We start from the raw sequence: 25,149 nt of genomic DNA on the forward strand, positions 1-25,149 counted from the left end.
ATGCCTAAGAAAGGGTAGAACAAAATGAAAAAGATTTTCAGGAACAGGACATGTTTTAAATTAGGTCGATAAGCTAGATATGTGCATGGGGTTATTACCACACAGCTTTATCTGAAAGCTCTGGTGCCAGCCTCGTTACAATTCCACACCATCACCACACTGAGAACAGAACGTGTCTCAGAAAAGGCATAGTGTGCCACATCCAGAAACGCAAATGCTGGGCACTATCCCGACAGAAGGGCCTTAACAGAGCTGGCACAGCTGGGGGGGAAAAACGGCAGTAAATGTTAGAGGGAAAGAGCACAGAACCACATCTTAAAAAATGTGGTCCAGAAAGTGGAAGCCTAATAAGAATTATTATTAAAATTTGTCAAATTCACAAAGGGCGTGGCTGTATTTAAACTAGAGTTTCTTAGCAAATCCTGATTTAATCTAATGGGTCACTGGGTCCTAATTATTATTTTAACTAATTGATTCTTCTCAAATTATCACTGAATAATTCATCACAACACAAGTAATTTTATAGGAAAATATCAAGAGTCTCAAATATAAATGGCTTACTAGGTAAAATTTAATTTTATATAATTGGCATTTTTCTAATGATTAATTTTAACCAACAGGTGGGGGTAAAGCTTCTAAGACTTAGGAGCTTTTCCCCCAACAACCAGTTTCTCAGCAAAACTCACGGCTTTTCTCTAACCCACATTCTATCATTTAGGATCTTAAAAGTCTCCTCTTGGAATAGTTCTATATACGCATTATCACAATTTGAAGTCTATATTAAACTGTGGGTTTATTTAACGTGTTGTCTCCTCCACTCACTGCTATGCATCTAGTACAAAGTAGACCATCAAAAATGAATTTAACATTGAATGAATGAAACATGATAGAACCCCCACTATTCACCCTGCTCTACCCACAACACTCACAACTTTGGGGATTAGTCTGAAAACTAGAAAACAGGGAACTTTTGTGTTTTCTCCACTTCTCTGCTCCCACCTCACCTCCAGTCCACTGTACGCTGGTTGTAAAAAAAATATACTTCTATTAATGTTCTTATCACATTGCCCTTGTAACTGACTGCCCTAAAAGGAAATTAACTAGTTATCAGTGTGCCCATTAATCTCTGATCATGACAGGTGACTTTCTTTTGTTTTACATTTTAATGTGAATCAAGAAATAGCTTATGAAAATGATACATTCAGGAGCTCAGAATATAGGAAAGTACTGGATAGCATAAAAGAGAAATTGAATGAAATCAAATAAAGCCAATAATCACAACAAATAAGCCACTTCCTTCTAGTTACAATTTGATAGGATTAAAAAGAATCATAAAGTTAACGTATCTTCCAAAAGAAGAATCCTACACGCTTAATAAAAACAAACCACCCAGAGTCCTACTCTTTTTCCATATAAAATAATTCCTTCACAATCTTTTCAGTAAAAAGCCAGAAAGAAATACATACATGATGGTGTTAATGCCTGAGAGCTGTTGGAACATTTGTAGGCCACAACCCACAATTAAAGCTCGGCGAGTTGGGGGATAACTCAGCATTCTGCAGATCACAGGTCCAGCTTTTTTAAAAAAGAAAGAAAAAGAAGGACATGTCTATTATTTTTAGCTCCCACAGTAATTATTCCCATTAGGATAAATATCCCCAAATCTCTGTGAAATCAACATGACTGGGCATTTTAAAATAAAACATATGTGCTTTTATAGAAAACGAGGCACAATGGATTTTTGAAAACAGTACATACTTAAGTTGAAACCACAAAAACAACGAGAGAACTGAAGTTAAAGCCATTTATGTCTACTAGGAAGATCTGTGTAACGGTAACTGTCAGTGTGCTTCTTTAAATCCCTACAAGCTGTGTTAACCACTCTTTGTTCTTCTACTTACGTTGCAATTAATTACTACTTAAAAATCCATTCAATGTGGGACTACTTACAAGGTCACTGGAAAAATTGCGTTAATCAACCAAAAGAATGGCATTCATTAAAAACAATTAAACAAGGAACAGAATTCATTACAACTTATTGAACTAAAGGAATAAAATCCATTCTAATCTATTTAACTAAAGTTAAGGAGTCTGAAGATGATGTTAGACTTGGTAATGACTGCAATAGATATTATTAAGAAAAATTACCAAAACGTTAATTAAAAAATTAAAGTCCATTTTATGTGGGTATGTATATATATACGTATATGTATGTATGTGTATATATATATATGTATATATATATATAGTATTTCTAGATTTTTTAATACTTCCCTAAGTGAGATTCAGTGATCATTTAAAAATGGTAAATATAAATGGGCTTTCACAATGGTGCAGAACCCTTGGTCTCTATCTCAGAACTCTAGATCAGTTCTGGAAAGGTGTAGGTCTGAAACACTGAGGTCTTAAGTAAGGCGAGTAGCCAACTGATGCCTGCTGTCTGGGCATAATTGCCAAAGGTGCCCTTCCTCCTCTCAGAAGCACTTGTCACCGTTCACCTCAGCCTCAAGAGCCATTGTACACAGTGTCCTTCTGGGGCCAGAGTGACCCCAGGACCTCTGGTATTCCTGCTGTTGGAAGAAACAGCCTGGAGTCGCTGGGATGCTAATGGCTTCATTGGAGGTATTTTTCCTGGAGGCCCGCTTTCATTAGTGACCCCTACACCAAGTCAAATAAATCAAAATCCAAGGAAATTTCACTGTTGCATGATCTTTGGGAAATCTAATATTCTAGATCACGGCAATGGAACAGAACATGCTGTTGTCTTAGCAGTAAAAGTTAATATGGGATGTCAAGCCAGGGCATTAATTAGAACTGAACATTACTGGGGTGAGTGTATTCATCTCTATACAGGTATGATTATAATCGCGGGAAGACTCGACTTACCGCAAACAATTTTGTCTCTAAATGCCAAGACAGGACATAAACCATTTAGAAAGCAGGCTGAAAACATTATAAATGTTAAATTGTTTTAGATTCAAGCAAAGCAATCTTAAAGCCTAGTATATCAGAAAGGTTGTGTGAAATAGGTAGACTTTGTGACAATGCTGAAATACATCTGGATCAGTTGTCGGTTGCAGACTCACCTGCAAATTTAGGTGTCTATAAATCAGCCACAAAATAAGAAAGGTACACAGGATCATAGAAACATCTACCTATTTCCATAAATCAAGAAATCCAAATAAAAGATTGTAATTCATCTTGTACACCATGGGAAATTTTAAAAACATCTATGATGACAAAACTAAATTAAAAAAAACACCAAACCCCTTTTTTTTTTCAGCTTTTAGGAAACTGCACAGATGAGAAACTGGCCTTCTGCAAGAAATCTGTTATAACCTTTGGATAGCTGTATCCACTATCACTATTAAGCTGTTCCATGATTCGATGGACAGATTAGGTAATAATGACTTTGCAGGGCAGACAAAGAGAAAATTATGACAAATTAGGATTTAAGTTTGACTTGCCAAAATATGAAGAAATAAACTGTTACATAAGCATCACATATTTATTTCCTAGTTTTAAAACAATCAGGGTTTCGGATTTTCTTTTGGTTTGGATAAACAATGGTAGTGCCTTTCTAAGACTGGATTTTTTTAACAGATAAATTTTGGTCACAAGGACTGAGCATCTGATTATGCATAAACAAAATTAAAGAATTTCCTTCATTAAAATCATAAACCTAGTTTTATTAGGCAGTAAAATTGACTTAACAAATGTAAACCCTTCATCTTTACAACATAGAAGCTATGAAGCGAAGAAAAAAATCATGTATGAACTGGTTCAATATTCATAACTGAAAATCTAAAATGTCATGCTCTACTTATTACATTTCTTTTGATTTTTGTAATTAAAAACAATCTTGTGCCTAGAAACATATCATCCTTTATTTTTAACAAAACATTTTGTTGCTGAAATACAGATATTCCCACAGTAGAAACTAAAACCTCTGGATAACTAAAGTAGATTGGAAATGCAGGACTCAAACTATCACACATAATAAAACAATAGATGCAAAAACCCCAGATGGGTTCATCTTTTCCTTCATTCTGAACACCTCATACTAAGTAACCTTCACAATGGTTGTCCACCTGTGGCAGGGTCTCTGGTGGCAGAGATGAAAAGGACAGTCCCATAAGAGCATTCCCACGGACAGGCTGTCCGTGAACAAGCTGAGCCACAGAAGTTTCTCCAGTTATTATTAAAATTGCACCAGAACACACTTTGTAGAGAACCCCAGCTATTGACTCCTACTTCCAGCCAAGATGGAGTGACAGTTATCAGATTTACTTCCAACATGAAACAGCTAAAAAGCCAGGCAAAAATGCATGAAGCAATAGTTTTCATGATAATGGAGCAAAGAATAGTGACCCCTGAGATTCAGGAAGCAGATGGGATGAACCCTACAGGTGCCCCAGCTAATACCTGGAAAAAGTATCCAGGCTACAGCACAGAGAGGGGACACCAGGCAGAACCTGGTGGTCTCCATGAATTGAAAAGATGCAGCTCAGGATCCAGGTGGCTAGAGCCCACAGGGCAGCGTGCTAGAGACGAGAGAGATTCAGAAAGAGAACACGGGAGGTCTGCAGTTACTGAATTTTCGGTTGACTACTTATCAGTGGATGTGTGGGAGGAAACTACCCAAGGCAGGGAAAAGAGCCACAGGAAAGGACTAAAGAAATGAACCCCAGGAATTTACACAAGGCTGAGAGTGAAAATCCTAGAGCATAAGGAAGAATATTTGGAATGGATTTTACATCAGTAATGGTATAAATTTAGTCCTAGATTAAACACTGCTTGGATACCATCTAAAACAGCTTAAAATCCACAACTGCTTCCAAGTAACTGAAGAGCGTGCCAGAACTAATTTCAACAGTGAGATAAAATGTACAATGTGTGGCATACCATAAAAAATTACCAGGCATGCAAAAAGGCAAGAAAGTACAACCTGTAATGGTAAAGGGATTAATTCATCAATAGGACATAGCAATCCTAAATGTCTCTGTACCTAATAAAAGTTTCAAAATATGTGAAATAAAAACTAGTGAAATTGCAAGGGGAAATAGAAAAGTCCACAATTACACTTGGGATGTTTCATCGCCTCTTTCTCAGGAATTGATAATGTAAGTAGACTGATAATCAACAAAGATACGAAAAAAAAAAAAAAAAAACACAAAGATATGGATGAGTTCACCAACACCATCAACAAACTTGACCTGACATTTACATAACATGCTATCAACCAAATGTTCTTTCCAAAAGTAAATGCATGGTAAATACCTTGGAACATTTATCAAGATAGATTATAATCTGAGCAATAAAGCCAGTCTCAATTAAATTAAAAAGATTTAAGTCATACAGAGAATGTTCTCTGATCATAATAAAATTAATACAGAAATTGAGAAACTGAAAGGTAACTGGAAAATTCCTCCCAGATTAGAAACTGAATAACACATTCCCATGGATCAAATAAATAATGGGAGTCAGAAAGTATTTTGAACTGGAAGAATATGAAAATGCATCAGATGAGTATTTGTGGAATGGAGCTAAAGCAGAACAGAGGAAAATTTACAGCAATGACCTTGGTGTCTACTTCACAAAACCAGTGAAAGAGGGACAAAGGAAACCCAAAATAAGCACAAGATAAAAAGAATAACAAAGACCAGAATGGAAATCCAAAAATGAAATAAGGAGACAACTGAGGAAAAAAGAAATGAAATCAAAATCTGGTTCTTAGAAAATATCAAGAAAATTGAAAAAGTTAGAGCCAGACTGTAGAAGGCTGAATAATGATGTCTCACTTGTTATGTGTCCTAACCCCTGGTAATTGTTAATGTTACCTTAGATGTCACACAGCACACAGGCGAAAAGACTTTGCAGATGTGATTACGTTAAGGATTTTTTTAGATGGGAAGATTATCCTGGATTATTTGGGTTGCCCCTAAATGCAATCACACATATCTTTATAAAAGGGAGCAAAAGGAGATGACTCAGCACAGAATGGGAGAAGGCAACGTGACCATGAATGCAGACACTGAACGGATGCAGCCATAGCCAAGGAATGCTGGCTATCATTTTTGGGGCGAGGGAGGGAGAGCAAGGAACAAGTGGTCCCCTAGAGAGTCTGGTGGGAGTATGACCCTGCTGACACCTTGATTTCAACCCCGTAAAACTGATTTTGAACTTGCGGCCACCAGACTGTGAGAATAAGTTTCTATTGTTTTAAGCTACCAAGTTGGTGGTATTTTGTTATAGCAGCCATAGGAAAGATTAGGAAAAACAGAGAGAAGACATAAATTACTGGTATCATGAATAAGAGAACTGAAATCAATACAGATTCTACAGATATTAAAAAAAATAATAATAAAGAAGCACCATGGACAACCTTATGGCATTAAATTCGACACCTTAGCTACAATAGGCAAATTCGCCCAAAGACAGAATCTTCCAAAGCTATCTCAAGAAACAGCTTGAATACACAGACTAATAAACTATTTAAAATATTGTATTTGTAGTTATATTCTGACGAGGAGGTAATTAAGTTTCTTCATTGAGTTCTGCTTGGAGGAGGTGCCGGGGACTGAACCCGGGACCTCTTGTCAGCTGAGCATGCGCTCTACCATTTGAGCTATACCCTTCCCCCTGAATTTGTAGTTACAAACTTTCTGCCAAGTCTAAATAGTTTGACAGAAAGCAGATCAGTGGTGGCCTGTGGGAGGAGTTACAAAGGGGCACAAAAGAAAGTTTTTGAGAGGTATGGATATGTTCACCATCTCATTTGCGGTGAGGGTTTCTCAGTGTATACATATGTCAAGACTCATCAGATTACAAACTTTTACTATGTGCCATTTATTGTATGTAAATTATACCTCAACAGAGCTGCTTAAAAATAAAAAACACAACAACTTAACAAATAAAGAGATTCTAGATGTCAAGAAGACTGAAACGATGAAAAGGATAAGGAGAAAATACAGATATCCAAAGAGCATGACCTTCACTCAAACAAGGGCACAAGGGATTATTAAGTAGAAGCAACAATAACATTGGATTAAACTGGACTGATGAAGTCAGCTGCAAGATTACCAAGCCACGAATGCAAGAACTGACAAGGCTGAAGGACCCTTAGAAGGTCTTCACGGTTTTCTTTGCTCTTATTTTTCTCTTTTGGCTGTTTTATACATCTATGCATTTTACCATATACTAAATAAAACTTAGGGAAGAAAAAGTAGAATACATTGTGACTAATGATTTGCCACAAGCAAACTGTCAGAGGCTTCCCCATGGCTGTCCGTCTTCACAGACTAAATCTTATTATTACAAGTAAAGATACCTCTGTGGAGAAAGTAGGGTCCTCACTGGGAGCAAGATAATCAGTTTGGCATAGCACAGGGAAATATATACAAGATCTTATGGTAGCTCACAGAGAAAGGAATGTGACAATGAATATATATATGTTCACGTATAATTAAAAAATTGTGCTCTACACTGGAATTTGACACAACATTGTAAAATGATTATAAATCAATAAAAAATGTTAAAAAAAAAAAAAGATAATCACTGTTTGGCTTCAAATATTTCTCTCCCTGCTCCCCAGCCTGAGGCCCTATGATTGCACAAGCAACCACAGTAAGGACCCAACACCATGGCCTGCTCCTGAAGGCAGCCACAGAGGCCGCTGTCACACCCTGCGAGCCTTCATGAAGAGAGGAGGTGTGCTGGCCACAGTGACACCAAAACCTCAAAGAGCATTTCAAGGTTTTATTTCCCCTTACCCCTCAGCCAAAAAAGCTTGACATATCTGATATCTCACTAACCAGCACATGTTTTGGGCAGTCATAATTAACTTTAATTATTTTATCAATCACCAAGTATCTCAGTCAGCTTGAGCTTCTGTAACAACATACCACAGACTGGCTGGCTTAAACAACACATTTATTTCTCACAGTTCCGGAGGCTGGAGAGTCTAAGACCAAGGGGCCGGCAGATTCGGTTCCTCGTGAAGGCACTCTGCCCAGCTTGGAGATGGCCACCTTCTCACTGTGCTCACACAGCCTGTCCCCAGCGCATGTGTGGGGTGGCAGAGATCTGCTTTCTTCTTCATGAGAGAGGGTTCCACTCTTATTACCTCATCTAAATTAATGATCTCCCAAAGGCCGCCACCTCCAAACACCATCACATTGGGGGTTAGGGCATCAACATAGGAATTTGGGGGAGACACAAACACTCAGTGCATACTACCAAGAGTATTCGGTATCTGTTCAAATCTCAATTAATTTTCTGGTATTTCAATAGCTCTTCATGTCGTATGTACCATTTTTCATTACCATAAAAGTCCTACAAAGTCAGGGAGAGCAGGTGATATTAATGAAGAAAGAAGCACACAGGGATTAGGTAACCTTCTCAAGGTCACAAACAATTTTGTACAGCTAGGACTTGGGCCATCTTCTTGTTCATGCCACAAATGTCAAGAAATTTTATAATGTATACTTAAACGAGCTGACTTTTCTTAGCATAAAAAAATCAACAATTATGAACAGTCTGAGGAACAAAACACAAAACTGAAGGACTTTCCAGCTACAGGAATACACATACTCCGTATGCATCATAATTTCAATCCCTGAATCTCTTCTTTTCCTTTTATCCTTTTTGTAGCCTCACTTGCCACTATCCCCAGCCTTAATTTCAGAGTTATCGATTTCAGATCATTCATTTCTTTTTTTTTTGCCTTTACTATCATTATTTATTTATTTTTATTTATTTATTTATATTGAAGTATAGTCAGTTTACAATGTTGTATCAATTTCTCATGTACAGCACAATGCTTCAGTCATACATGAATATACATATATTCATTTTCATATTCTTTGTCAACATAAGCTACTACAAGATATCAAATATAGTTCCCTGTACTATACAATATAAACTTGTTTCTCTATTTTATATATACCAGTCAGTATCTGCAAATCTCGAACTCCCAGTTTATCCCTTCCCCCTCTAGTAACCATAAGTTTGTTTTCTATGTCTGTGAGTCTGTTTCTGTTTTATGCATAAGTTCATTTGTCTTTTTTTTTTTTAGATTCCACATATGAGTGATATCATATGGTATTTTCCTTTCTCCTTCTGGCTAACTTCACTTAGAATGACATTGCAGGCACATCCATGTTGCTGCAAATGGCATTATTTTATCATTTTTTATGGCTGAGGAGTATCCCATTGTATAAATATACCACAGCTTCTTTATCCAATCATCTGTTGATGGACATTTAGGTTGTTTCCATGTCTTGCCTATTGTAAATAGTGCTGCTATGAACATTGGGGTGCATGTGTCTTTTCAAATTAGAATTCCCTCGAGATATATGCCCAGGAGTGTAATTACTGGGTCATATGGTAAGTCTATTTTTAGTCTTCTGAGGAATCTCCATACTGTTTTCCATAACCGCTGCACCAAACTACATTCCCACCAGCAGTGTAGGAGGGTTTCCTTTTCTCCTCAGCCTCTCCAGCATTTATCATTTGTGGACTTTTGAATGATGGCCATTCTGACTGGTGTGAGATGATACCTCATTGTAATTTTGATTTGCATTTCTCTGGTAATTAGCACGGATCAGTCATTTCAATTTACTCCTTTCTCCATTCCTATATCCAGGGAGTTGAGCATTGTTTACAGATAATTAGGAAAACAGGCCACCCTGGTTTCATGGCAGATTCAGTGTGTCTGTGAGGCAGGCCCTCCCTCCATTGGACCAGAGGAGCTTCCCATCCACCTCCAGTTGGCTCTCAACTACATTCTCACAACATTCATTTCAAACAGTCCTCCTCCTTGGACGTCCCTTGTTCTCTCCAGCCTTGGACAAGTAGTTCCTCACCCACTTATCATACCTGAAGCACTTACTGTTTGTGAGGGGCAGAGACAGGAAGAGGCCCTGCCCTGGAGGAGCTATAATACTGAGGTGCGGCGGGGGTCACACACAGAAACAAGACAAGCTACACCACAACAGCTGACGGGCTCACTCAGAGGTACGTGTAAAGTGTTATGGGACTGAGGAACAGGGAAGAACCCAGAGAGGGCAGGCCAGCTCGAGGACATACAAAAGAGAAGCCGTCGTTTCTCACTCCCAACCCAACGTTACCTAATTTTACATTAAATCAGGATAAAAAAAAGATGTGGCATCTGGCCATTCATTCCCTCTTCCTCCTTTGTACATCCAGCTAAATTCTAACAAGAATTAATGTATCTGTACTTGAATTCTTTCTGTAAAATGTCAGAAAAAATTCTCTTGCTTTTGCATCTGTGCCCTCTCTGCCTCCCCAGCTCTCTAGTGCCGCTGGGCTCTCATCTGCCCTTGGGCAGACCACCATCGAAGTTCCAGCTCCAACTGCTTAGCCCACGTGAGATTTTGAGCATGTTATTCGATCTCAGTAAGTCTCTATCTCCTCCTCAGTTCAGTGGACACAGTCGGAGCACTTGCCATGGTGACAATTACAGGTAATACACTTTCTGGCATACACTACGCATGATGGTTAATTTCTCTGTCAATCAGACTGGCTCACAGGGTGCCCAGGTTCTCGGTGAAACATCATTTCTGGAGAGGATTTTGAGGGTGTTTCTGGATAAGGTTAACATTTGAATCGGTGGACCGAGTAAAGAGACTGCCCTCCCCAGTGTGCATCCAATCCTGCTGGGACACTGGTCTCCCGCTCCCAGACCAGGACTTACACCATCAGGTCTCCTGGGTCCCTGCAGAGGGCAGATTATACTGTCTTCTCAGCCTCCATTGCTGTGTGAGCCCATCCCCCATGATAAATAAATCTCATTTATCTATCTATCTATCTATCTATCTATCTCATATTGGTACTGTTTCCTTGAAGAGAGCCCCGACGAATGCTGACTAATATGTTATGTGCTCAACGACAAAGCCTTGTTTGTGTATGGCATCCCCATTTCTAGTCTCTACTGGATCAATCCAGCCTCTCCACATCGCTGCCACCCCTTCTGTGAAAGCATACCGCTGATCACTGACCTCACGTACTGTCTCAGAACTTCTGACAACAGACCCATCAGGGTCTGTTTCATGAAAGGCACTCCTGCCCCAGCCTACTTTTTGAGATTTATCTCACAGCACTTGTCCTCTAACACACAAATGCTCCAACAGCCTTTGGGTAACCTGTTTTATATAAAGGAGTCTCATATTTTTGTATCTCTGTCTCATATGTTTCTATTCTGTGAGGTCATTCCTGCTCCTAAAAGAAGATATCCTGTCATCTGAACCATGATGTCAGTTTTATGCCTCTCTTATGGTCTCACTGATGGCTAATTTTTGCAGCTTATGTAGCTGATGTCTCTTCCATACTGGATTATGTGGGGTGAATGGTTCGGGTTTTATCTCTGTTTCATCATTTTGCTTCCCATTGTACTTTAGCCCAGGGTCATGCAAACAAAACAGATTCAATAAATATCTGTTTAATGAGTATGAAAAAGAAGAGAAGGAGGAAAGGGAGAAGGGAGGAAAGAACACCAGAGCAAATAATGGTTACTGACAACTCCAGAATGAAGCAGTCTGAATACCCTGCAAGTTGCCAAACAATGTTGTGATTAATTATAAACTACCACTAGGATCCTGAGCACACCCATGCTGTTTTCCTCTTCAGTATGCAGCAGATGATGTGTGTGATTATAAGCTGGTGCTTGGCACATGCTCCGTTTGGAAGGATGGACTGTTGCTATTGATCAGTTCAACCCCATGTGGTTCAATCATTCCTTCACAGTCTGGCATTTATGCCAATACATTCTGAGATCTTTCTAAAGAAATCAGTTTGCCAGGACGCTGTGTTGGGCCAGCTGTCCATAGATGCGTGCTTGTGAGCTGATCGTGGGACATTAAGGCCTCTCTGCACTGACTGAGTTAATGTAGTCACTATCATTCCAGGTGGCTAGAGTAAAGACTTTTTCTACTCATAAGGGGAGATGGTGATAGGGCCTAATGTAACTCAAATATTGTTTTCAAAAACTTACTATGAATAATTCTTTCTAAATTCTAAAACATTTCCTTCATCCAAAGTATCTACATAAGCAAAGGCAACATGCATCCCCGAGCCAAGCAATTCTCAAATGAGAGGTCTCTGAACTTCGTAACAGCCATGGGAGGGTGATGTGGTAGCTCAGAGGGAAAATACTAAGAACTGCGACTTTAGAAAACCTTTCTTGAGCAAAGAGAGGTATCCTTTTTTAAATAAATACTTCTTAATAAATAAATGAGTGGTTTTTAACAACTATACTCTTAACATGAAAGGACACATACTCTTAACCTGACGGTATTCTGAGAGTATTTTCATAACAAGTATTTCATTCTTAGTGATATACATCTTCTCATTTACCTAATCTTTCAACAAATACTAAACACTAAGATATAAGACAATGTACGACTTGCATCTGCTAAAGGCTACCCAACAGTAAGCTGTGTTGAATGGTACGAAGCGCAGGAGTCCCAAATCAGGGAAACCCGGGTCTGAATCCGGCTCGGCTGTGTCGAAGCTGTGTGACCTTGGGCAATTTCCTTATGCTTTCTAAGACTCACATGCCTCATATGAGAGAACATCTACCTCACGGCTGTGTTTTGGTAATTCAAGGGGGTGATACATGTGAAGCATATTACACTAAAATGCAAATAATGATGCTCTGGTTTCATCCTTCAGCTCTGCAGAACTTCTCCAGAGCTGAATACAACTTGAAAGTTTCAAGTGAAAAACTGTCAATATATTGCATGGGTTTTCTTCCCATGGAGATAAATAAAGAGATTTCATTTTTAAGATCCCATAAAATAATTCAAAGAGCTTCATTCATATGAAAATAAATGAAGTCCATATTTAAATTTTCTATTTCTTTTATCATTAACGTTGCTACACAGACTACTGATAAACACAAGGTAATAAATCAATAGGCCCTACACTACAGGCTCCAATAATAAAAGACAGTTCTATCAAATTAATGATACACATTGTTAAACTATTCAAACAACCACAGGTAAATCAGTTACCCTATTCCTCTGCCTTCATTTTAAATCACATTTTAAATCATTTTAAATACTTCAATCAAATTTAAGTATTTCTGTATCACTATCAGTTTAAATATTTTAAGATATATGAACCATGTTTCTAAATATTAATTATTTGCTTCATTAAAAGAGCACATCCATATAGATATTTAAATTTTATATGTTTTTGAACAATATTCTGTTAGTATAATCCTTTTTTAGATTCAAGCATTCAACAAGTAAGTGCTATTGAGAATAAAGATGAAAATCTAACCATGATTCATGCATTTTTGACTGTTGTCTCTTGCTATATTTGGCTTTACATGTGATGGTTACCACGAATAAAGACACCAAAAAGATAAAACTCAGGCCAAATTAAAGGGCCCCTGATCCTACAGTAGGACAGAATATCTAACATCATGATCATCCCACCAGCTTCTGGAAGCATGACTGTGGCAAGCGTGTGTGGCACCCTGCAATACAGCTTCTTAAAGGGAAGAGGCTGTGTTTTCTGTCAGCACGATTCTCAGAAGATCATATTTATTCCAAAAATACCCAGGAACTAGATATAAAAAAAAGCCAAATCTATGAGGCTATAAATGTACATATTTTCTAACTCCAAAGCAGTTCTCCTGTCCCAACTCTCTTTTCCCACTCTTCAATTACTTCTTTTACAAAGAAGAAAAGAAGAAGAAAGGAAGAAAATGAAAAATAATGGCCTCCTACCTGTTAAAAAACATCAGTGTTACTTACTAAATATAGAGTAAGAAATAAAAACGTTCTGAGGTGTGGCCAAGATGGCAGAGTAGGAGGACCCTGAGCTCACCTCCTCCCACTGGCACACCAAAATTACAATTATTTACAGAACAACTATTGATGACAAAGGCTGGAGGACTAGCAGAAAAGTTGCTGTACAACTAAAGATATGAAGAGGAAGCCACAGTAAAGTGGTAGAAGGAACAAAGACATGGTGTGGTCAAGACCCACACCCCTGGGCGAGCGACCCTCAAATGGGAGGGAAATTACAATGGCAGAGGCTCCCCATGAGGAGGGAGGGGTCTGAGCCCCACAGGAGGCTCCCCAGCCAGGGGCTCCTACACCCACAAGATGCGCCCTCAGAATGTTTGGCTTTGGAGGCCAACAGAGTTTAATTTCATGAGAGCCAGAGGGCTGAGAATTGGAGGCTCCACTCTTAAAGGGCACACACAATCTCGCATGCTCTGGGGCCCAGAGCAGAAGCAGTAATTAGATAGAAGCCTGAGTCAGACTCACCTGCTGATCTTGGAGAGAGTTTCAGAGAGGCAGGAGTCAAATGGAGCTGACCCTGGGGACACAGACACTGGCAGCAACCACTTCTGGGAGCTTGCTCTGTCATGAGAACACTGTTGCTGGCAAGCACCGTTTTGGAATCTTCCCTCAGCTTATTAGATCCAGGATCCAGTAAAGCCTACCAGCCTGTCCACCTGTATTGGGATGCTTCAGGCCGGCGTCTACCCAGGCAAGGACACAGCCCCACCCACCAGCAGGTCTGCTGCCTTAAGACCCCCTGAGCCCACAGTCATGCTGGGACATGGGCATGTGCACCAGAGGGCCCTGGACACAGCCCTGCATACCAGGTGCTGGCACTAGACCCGGGACCCATACAGCCCTACAGCCAGAGACCCTGGGATGCGGCTCGTTGCACCAGTGAACCTACACTAGCCGCAGGACCAGCGTTACCTACCAGTGGGCAGCCACCTGCCCTAGGACACCTGAGGCCTAGGCCCCACCCATGAGCAGGCCACACACCAATTCTGCGACCCCCAGGGCCCCATAGCCAGAGATCCCAGCATGAACCTTGCCCCAGAATGGGTCGGCACCAGTCCCAGGTCAAGGCTTTACCCACCAGTGGGACAAGCACCAGCTGTAGAAACCCCTGTGCCCCAACACCACCCCACCAGTGAGCCGTGGGTGAACACCAGCCCCAGGACCACCACAGACCCACAGCCTTGTGTGTCAGTATCCAGCTCACAAACCAGCAAGCTGGCACCAGCCCTGGAAACTCCTGCGCCCTGTCCCTGCCCACCAGTAGGACAACAGCAACTCTGGGACATCTTGGATCACTCAGCCAGCCATTTTGTTTCTTCCCCACCCCTCCCATCCCCAGTGAGCCAATACAAGCTTCAGAACACCCTGACCCTGCAGTCAGCTATGTTAGGAACCAGCACCACTCATCAGCAAGTTGTCACTGTATCTGGAACCCCTGGCCCCCCAACCACCCACCCCAAATACTGCTCACCAGTGGGTCAGCACTAGACCTGGCCCCACCCACCAGCAGCTTCCACAAAAAGCAGGGCCTGGCAACCAACTAGAGCAGGAGCCAGCCACACTTCCCGGGCCAGCCACAGTAGTCAGCTTGCCACAACAGAATGACTCAAGCAGCTCACGTAGGGGACACACACAGAGCATATACTAACCAGAGGGAGAGTGGGCTGCCAGGATCTATAGGATGTCTGCTACATAAGGTCACTTCTTAAAGGCTGGGAAATGTAATCAACTTACCAAATACATGGAAATAAAAGCAAGAATTTAGGCAAAACAAGATGACAGAGAAATATATTCCAAATGAAGGAACAAAATAAAACTTCAGAAGAGGAATTAAGTGAAGTAAAGATAAGCAAAAGATAAGCAAAAAGAGTTTAAGGTCATGATCGTAAAGATGCTCCAAGAACTCAGAAGACTGAGTGAACAGAGTAAGAAGTTAGAAGTCTTTTTTTTTTTAAACAGAGTTTGAAATACAAAGAACCACACAGATGAAGAATATATAACTGAAATAAAAAAATATACAAGAAGTCAACAGTATCACACAAAAAGGAAACTAACAGGACAGTTAACCCTGGTGAACACAGATGCAAGAATCCTCAACAAAGTATCAGCAAGCGAAATTCAACAAGACAGTGAAAGGATCATACAGCATGATCAAGTCGGATTTGTCCCAAGCATTCAAGGGGGGTTCATTATCCACAAATCAATCAATATGATACACCACATTAACAGACTGAAGAATATAAATCTTATGATCATCTTAATAGATGCAGAAAAAGGTTTTGACAAAACCCAGCATTCACTTATGACAAAAACTCTCAACCAAGTGGATATAGAGGGAGCATATCTCAACATAATAAAGGCTGTATATGACAATCCCACAGCTAACGCCATACAAAGTCAATGGTGAAAAACTGAAAGCATTTCCTCGAAGATCAGAAACAGGACAAGGATGCCTACTCTCATTACTTTTATTCAACATACTATTGAAAGTCTTAGCCACATCATTCAGACAAGAAAAAGAAGTAAAAGGAATCTAAATTTGAAAGGAAGGAGTAAAATTATCACTGTTCGTAGGTGACATGATAGTATGCATAGAAAATCCTAAAGACACTGACAAAAAACTATCAGAGCTCATCACTGAATTCAGTAAAGTTGCAGGATACAAAATTAATATACAGAAGTCAGTTGCATTTCTATACACTAACAACAAACTATCAGAGAGATTAAGAAAACAATCCCATCCACAACCACATCAATAAGAATGAAACACCTAGGAATAAATCTAACTTAGGAGGTAAAAGAACTATAGTCAGAAAACCATTAGCCATTAATGAAAGAAGTTGAAGACTACACAAACAGATGGAATTAGATACTGTGCCCATGGTTTGGGAGAATTAACATTGTTAAAATGACTACACTACCCAAGGCAATCTACAAATTCAATGTAATCCCTATTAAAATACCAACAGTGTAATTCACAGAACCAGAACAAATAATCCTAAAATTTGCAAAAACACAAAAGACCCCAAATAGCCAAAGCAACCTTGAGAAAGAACATCAAAGCTGGAAGTATCATGTGCCCTGATTTCAAACTGTATTACAAAGCTACAGTAATCAGAAAACTGGCACAAACACAGACCCATATAGATCAACGGAACAGAACAGAGAACCTAGAAATGAATCTACACTTCTATGGGCAATTAATGTACAACAAAGAAGGCAAGAATATACAGTGGGGAAAAGACATCTTCTTCAGTAAATAGCTCTAGGAAAACCAGCCAGCTATATGCAAAAGGATCAAATTGGATGACTCTCTCACACCATGGACAAAAATAAATTCCCAATGGATTAAAGACTTAAAAATGACACCTAAAACCATAAAACTATTACTAGAAGAAAGTGTAGGTGGTAAGTTCTTTGACATCAGTCTTAGTAGTATTTTTTTGGACACGTCTCCTCAGGCAAGGGAAACAAACGCAAATATAAATGGGACTACATCTAACTGAAAAGCTTTTGCATAGCTATGGAAACTATCAACAAAACAAAAAGGCAACCTATTGAATGGAAGAAGATATTTGCAAATGACATATCTGATAATGGGTTAATATCCAAAATATACAAAGAACTCATACAGTTCAACATCAAAAAAAAAAAACAACCCAATTAACAAATGGGCAGAGGATCTGAACAGACATTTTTCCATAAAGATATACACAGATGGGCAAAAGACACATGAAAAGATGATCAACACCGCTAGCCCCCCAGGGAAATGCAAATCATAATCAATGTTTATGGATATTAGGTGAGGGGGATTTGAAGGTACAAACTACAAAACAAAGGAGGCAAGCACATGTAACATTTAGGATGAGGAACTTAGTAATTATATAGTATTTCTGTATGGTGTCATATGTAACTAGAGTTACGCTGGTGATCATTTTGAAATGTATAGAAATACTGAATCACTATGTTGTGTCATGGGAACTAACATAGTGCCGTTAGTCAATCATACTTCAAAAACAAACAAACTCATAGCAAAAGAGATCAGGCTTGTGGTTACCAGAGGCAGACGGTAGGGGAGGGGGAACTAGATGAAGGTGGTCAAAAGGTACAAATGTCTAGTTACAAGATAAATAAGTACTAGGAATATAATATACAACATGATTAAACATAACTATTACTGCTGTATGTTACATAGGAAAGTTGTTAAAAAAGTAAATTCTAAGAGTCCTCATCACAGGGAAAATTTTTTTTATTTAATTCTGCAACTATATGGGATGACAGATGTTCACTAAACTGGTGCCAATCATTTCACCATGTGTGTAGGTCAATTCATTATGCTGTACACCTTAAACTTACACAGTGCTCTGTTTCAACCATATCTCAATAAAACTGGAAGAAAATATTTTTTAAAATAAATAAATATATTCTATAAAAAGAACTTAGTGTTAAGTTCTCCAAAATAGAACTACCCCCAAACAGAGCATTAGGTTCATGGAAAAGAAGAGTTGATTCAAAACATGGATTTTCCAGTACTCTCATCTTTCACTTAATAAAGGTTTAACTTCTAAAATAAATACACATGTATGGTGGAATGTAAATGCTATTGAACAAGGCAATAAGCTTGCCTTCCACTGGGCAGGGAGAATTCAAAAGACGCTTCTCCAGATGCCCTTGCTTTTTAGATGTCTGTGGGTACCCAACCTTTTGGCCTTGGCATTTTTAACGACTGATTGCTTTTCATTAGGTAGATTCTTCTCATCTTCTAATATGACACAGACCCTAATTTTACTTGATATGGTTTGAGATGCTCTTCTCGATAAATATGGCTCTCTAGGGATGAGGTCAGTATTTGAAAATCTACATATGGCCGTTTTATTTTGAGGCATGTCTGGAGTTACCATATGGTCAATAGCAATCTGTGAAGGGAGTCAGGATGTGTCTATTTAAAATACTGACGGCAGTGAGTTTCTACTTAGAAATGCTTTGAACCATCTACTTTTTCTGAATGCTGAAGCTCAGTCTTTTAAAAATGCAATCTGCTCACTGTTCCGCAAAATTCAATTACAAAATAAAACTCATTTTTATATACTTTTCAGTTACGCATATATATAAAAAGCATAGCATTATACTCATTATCAGAGATGTGGAGATGATTCTTATCTCAGTACTCAACTTGTTCATGGCTTATTTAGACAGTATCCTAGAGTGGCTCATGATCATTTGAACGCAAAATTTAAATAGAAGTGAAGCAGTGTGTCGCTGCATGCTTTTCAGGGATGTTCTAGAACATTCTGTCTTCTGAGGGCCCTTAAAACAAAAAGATTCTGTGCCTCTGTTGAATGAAACTATTTTAGCAACAATTATGTTTAAAATACATGGCTCTTTATGCAAAATACAGCCATGATGTAACTGTTACGTAGGAGTATAAACAAATGTTGCTTTTGAGTGAGGTCTGTAGACATTATAAATTAGTCCCCATTCATTATTCATCAAGTTACTATAAACATTTTAGGAAAATAGTGAAAAGTCATTTTTTCCAGCACTTTCCTAAAAAGTACTCTTCATAAATATTCTATTTAGCCTATTGCTATAAAGCTTTCACTTTATTGTTATATATCCATTTGGTCTTTTAAGAAAAAGTAAAACGTCGGTGTGGGAGTTGAACGGTTATAAAGGGGCAAGGCAAACTAAATTATTACTGATGAAACAAAGAACTGACATATTTAAAACTAGAAAATGGAATTTTCATAACCTCAAAAATGTCTGTTCTAAAGTGTTATTTTGACTTAAGAGAGCCATGACTTAGACTCCCCATCCACACATAGCTTCCACCTCACTTTGCCAATTACCTCAAATCTTGAACCAATACAGAAGACATCTGATGTAAATTCCTGTAACCTACTTAGCCCCTTTCCAGTACAAAGTTCCTCAGTATCATTACTGTTTCTCTTCCCCTTCCAGCTCAGTGAAAGTAATGCCTTCCTCCCCGAGCCTCCATTTACCTGGTCCGTCTTTCTGCATCCTTCCCCCTCTGGGATCCTGCACATCCTACGCCCCGTTCTTCCCTTTCAATCAATCCTTCAAACTACAATTTTATCATCTCTGAAAGAATAAGTCTACACATACTTTCTCGATTTCTGCCATTTTATTTTGTAAGCTCCCCCAGCCCTGTCGCCCACCATTCTACTGGAACAACTCTCTCCAATGGTCATTGATGACATTCTCATTGCTCATACTAGTAATTAAGTGGCCATTCTCTTTGATCTGACATTTCACGCTGTGGCCAGTTCTTCTGTAAAACTCTCCTATCCCTTGCTTTCTCTGATACTGCAGACTTCCGCTGCTCCTCTGACATCTCTCTGGCTTCATTTCATCGACCCCTGCTGGAGCCTTTTCTTCCGTTTCCTCCATGAAGGCATCCTCTGACGTTTTACCCCAAGTCTTTTCAGTTCTACTGTAGCCAGTCTTTTTTACTTCCAAAACCCATCTTTTAATGTAAAAAAGTTTTAAATGCACACACATGAAAGTTTTACTTGGAATCCTTTCCTTGTTGATGACCAAAGTAGTATATACATGTGTCCTGATGCTTCAGGAACTAACTTTATAAACCACATTACTGCATTTACTGTCACAGAGGACATCTTCCACTCTCCACACTGGGGGTCCCCTATGTGAAGCCTCATGTTAAGAAAACATGAAAATGCCTGTGAAAGTATCAGTCCATTTTCTTCCTCGTGGACAGTGAGAATCATGTAACTGACTGCATTATTCTTCCTGTTCCAGCTGACAGGAGGCTCAGAATCAAATATGCAACCAGTCGTGACTACGTGTTTATGCCTCTGTGGTCAGTAATACCACATACGTGTTCACGGTCCCCATGGCATTGACTCTCTCTTCTCATTTTTAATTTCCCATATCATTATGTGTTTATTTTCATTTTAGCTCCATTTGGTTGGATCTATTTACTGTAAACTTCCTAAAATCATTTAGAAAATAAGATATAATGAAACAGACTAGTAAACAAAACATAACAATTATAGGTACTCAGCAAAGTCAAATTCATTGTATCTCTCACTGTTACACACACTAAAATAAATATGGTATCCCTGCTCTGTGTCCTTTTTTCTGGGTAAAAGATACCAAAACGTAAAATCTTTCTAGAACTATCAGCTCAGTTTTGGTTTCTCTCTGCTCCTTACATACTACGTTGAGTTGATCAATAAATACGTCAAATGTCCTCAGATTATCCCCTACTTCCATTCCATACTTTGTGACCAATTATCAAAGTCATAAGCAGCTATAATCATTTCACTCAAGACATAATTTCAATGTTCCCACCAACCTTAGAGACTCCTTATTGTGATGTTCAATACAGTCTAGTATCTGGTTTCAAATCTACCTTCCATAATATAGCCACACTGAGCTTGTCTCCGCTTCGTCACACATACACTGCTGCACCTCTATGCCTTATTTCAAGTTCTTCATGCTCCTAGAGGGCTTTAACCAATCCCAAATCTCCTCCTCCCAAAGCCTATCCATCCCTTGAGGTCCAGCTCAAATAAAATCATCCACGGGGTCCTTCCCTCATCTGACTCAAATGTCATAATTACTTGCTTGCTCGTATTATGTTCACACTCTTCTTAACATCACGTATATGCTGACTTGTACAATGATCAGTTTTACACATTTCTTTATCTGCTAAGCCCTTTAACAGCTTAGTCCGTGTGTTACAGACATGTCTGTTTCCTCAGTGCAGCTTACGGCAAGTGCCCACTGAATGATCATTAATCTGAATTTAAAGAGAATTTGGTTTATACAAAATATTCCCTTCAAATGGTTTTCCTTTAATAAGCATTTATTTCCTTTAAGGTCTAACATTAACAAATAATGAGAAATGTGGTAGCCTTTCTCAAAAGGTACAAGTTTGCAGATCATAAGCTTTTCCATCATTTCAGAATTGGCTTGGGTCATGTCAACATCTCTGGGCAGATAAAAACCCTATGCTATAGATTTTTTATGGCACTGAGTGAAATACACAGGTGGTTCTTCTCATTACTTTATGTCTCATGATATTAGGGGTTTGGAACAATAGACATGCCTCCAACAAGAAGTGAAAATATTGAAATACTGTGTATGTACAAAGATTGCCTATGACGCCCTACTTCTTAGGAAATCATCTGGTAAAACACAGTGAAAACCTGCAGGTGTAAAGCAGGCTCTTTATTGGGGACTTTCATTTCATTCATTCAGCGGTGAACACCTCACTGCTCAACTGAAATCTGTAAGAATCACATGGAGAAACATTTATGGAACAGGATTTATGGCTAAAGTCGGGCGAGGAACACAGCCCACAAAGCCCAAAACGCTTCTGTTGGGAAACACATCTCCCAGGATCCTGCCGCCCAAAGAATGCAGTTTATGCAGGTGGTGGTTAATTAACGTGACCCATCCATTATAATTACTGCACTTGCTAATGACCCTGGTTCTTACCTCACTGAGGCAGCAGAAGCAATTACAACCAATTCATCTTCTCACCACCACAAAGGCAATCTCCCTGTATCCTGGCCCAGACGTATACTCTGCCATCGCCCCCAGGATACGGCCAACCTCTCTACCTGAGCTCTGAATGCCACCCTTTTGAGGCTGCAGAAAATACTGCTCCTGTAGTAATTCTCATCCCTCTCTTCCAACGTCAGTTTCCCATCTATTGGATCCTTCCCACTAGTATACAATTTTGTTTAGTGATATCCATAGCAAAATAAAACTGAAAAATCAACTTTTAAGAAAATTCCCATCACTCTCCAGTCGATACCTAATTTTTCAGTCTCGTTTACAGAGAATCTCCTTAGGAGGCATCTTGTATCTCCATTTCCTCATCTCCTGTTCTCTTCTCAACCCGATTCTAAGCAGGCTTTCATGCCCACCAATCCACTGAAACTGTTCCTGTAAAGGTCTCCAAGTAATTCAGTAATCAAATCTGAACTATCAGCAACATAGGAAGCAGTTTTGTTTTTTTTTTTTTCCTTCCTGAAACACTTCCATCACCAGCTTCCGGAAATCGTTTCCTCTTGGTCTTCCTCCCCCATCACTGGATGCCTCTGCTCAGTCTCCTTTGCTGGATCCGGCTCCTCTACCTGACCTCCAAACTTTGGAATGCCCTAAGGCTCCAGATGCCTTCTTTTCTCTCCATGTATGCATTCCCCATGGAGCTTCAATCCCAGGACTCCCGAAGTAACGCTGCCATGCCAACCTCACCTCTGTGCTCCAGACACACACCAACTTTTTACACCACATCTGCATTTGAATCTATCTACAATCATCACCTCAGATGATACTAGCCCAAACAGTCCTCTTGACTCTCCCAGAAATTCACCACTCCTCCCCTTTTCTATGAAATAAAATCTCATTCACCCAGTTGTGTGAGCAACTGGAGGCCTCTACCCCTCACACCTGTCTGTTAAACCTATACATGTAGGTGGTTTGTCTCCATAGCACGATGTGTTTGTTCTCTAGCATACTGTTTCTCTCTCTCACCGGACTAGTTTCTGTGCGGTTGAGGTCCTCAATTCTAATGCCTCTCCCTCCAACAGTCTGTGCCTTGTATATTTCTTGAGGGAATTCTTGTGCTTCAAAAACTGCAACTTCTTGCAATTCAAGGCACATCTCTGTACCATTCTGTCTGACCTTTCCAGGATTAGAGTCAGCGGGAAAAGTACATGTTCTGGAATTAGATATGTTGAGTTTCCATATGAGCTCTGCCCTACCACCCTATTCTGACCAGCACCATCATCCTTGTCATCGACATCATTCATTCAGCACTTACTATATTCCACAAACTATGGTAACTAATGTATACACATCATTTAGTTCGAACAACAAATATATGGGGCACGTGTTCTCAATCATTCCTGTTTCACGAGTCAGAGAAATGCTAACTGGCATGGCTAGGACTTAGGTGAGGACCTGATTCCAAAGCCCCTCCTCTTAAGCAACATGTCCTCCTACAACCCCAGCCCAACAACTTGTCCAAGGCCTCCCACGTGGTTATGAATGGCACAGAGAAACTCAAGGCCGTTATCTGACTTCAACTCATGCTCTTAACTAACTGTGCTGATGCAATCAGAGTCCTCATCCATAAAGCAGGTGATGATGACACAAACCAAGCTGATGTGTGCACACTGCCTGGACGAGGCTTGTACTTTACGGCTACTAGCTCCCTGCCCTGAGTTCTGACAGTTATGTACACTTGACTGCCTTTTTAAAAGCTTCTTACTGTTTCCGAAAGCTTTTTCCTTTTTTTTCCTGAAAGCTTTTAGTCCCTGTATTATCCTCCAGTATTTCTGAAGCACTTCTTCATTGAGAATCTAAATGTAAATACAAGATTATTTTGCAAGGTATGTCCAAACTTATTAAAGCATCTATAGAACTCTGTACCATTTTAGAAAAATGGCATGGAACAATAATGAATATCACTGAAAATCATTGCCTTTAAACTGTTCAAATTCCATTATGAATTTTGATAAATAATTCTTACTCCCCTTAGTGTGCTCACACTATAAATCTTCTTTGTCAACTTTTACATAATTTTTTCACAGAAAACTTAGAGGCAAAATTCATTTCTGTTGTCAATATTTCCTAAATACTGAATTAATCAAATGTTTCGTGCTCAAGCACTTTTACATGTTATAACCAAATCATAGCTCAGTTTTACTTTGCTATTCAGAAATCTTAAAGTTCATAGTAGACCATAATTCATCAAAAAGCATTCATTCTTTGCCTCCAAGTTTTTTTCTTTTATGTCACATGACCAAATGCTTTGGCTGTGCCTGCGAAGGGCAGGACTGCTACCCACTAAGGTGATCCTTTTCACAAATGCCTCCAGGGAAGATAGACAGACACCGTGAACAGACAGATTTGAAGAGCAAATTTCACTTAAGCAAACTGTATACTTTCTGTTAAATACTAATTTAAGAAGATCAAGGTAGAGGGAAAAAACTACCCCTCTCCACTGGGCTTACCATTTGCTCTGAAATAGGAAGAAAACAATGCCCCAAGGAGAGGACTGAGAAAACTCTGTACTCTCTAATATTAAGCCGACACAGTCATTTTAACTACACACATCCTATTTGCATTTTGAATTCTCACACAAAAATAACTCCACGTAATAAGCTGTATTCAAGTGACTACTTGGCAATGCCTGTATTTTTACTGTGCCACAAAAGGTAGTGAAATTTTTAAAAATTACTTCATGATAGATCCCATTAATTTTAATTGAAGCTTCCAATTCCCTGCTTATCCTTGGCAGATAGAA

At 39.3% G+C, this 25,149-nt stretch overlaps 1 protein-coding gene across 1 annotated transcript in view; it reads right to left on the reverse strand.

Annotated features, from left to right (window-relative positions):
- SLC2A13 (solute carrier family 2 member 13) overlaps positions 1-25,149 on the reverse strand; it is a 328,147-nt gene that overhangs the window by 163,436 nt on the left and 139,562 nt on the right. The window contains exon 4 of the mRNA XM_031462748.2: positions 1,467-1,575. Coding sequence (XP_031318608.2) covers positions 1,467-1,575 — 109 coding nt within the window. The remainder of the gene's footprint in view (positions 1-1,466; positions 1,576-25,149) is intronic.

The sequence above is a fragment of the Camelus dromedarius genome, chromosome 11 (genome assembly GCF_036321535.1).
Source record: "Camelus dromedarius isolate mCamDro1 chromosome 11, mCamDro1.pat, whole genome shotgun sequence".
NCBI lineage: Eukaryota > Metazoa > Chordata > Mammalia > Artiodactyla > Camelidae > Camelus > Camelus dromedarius.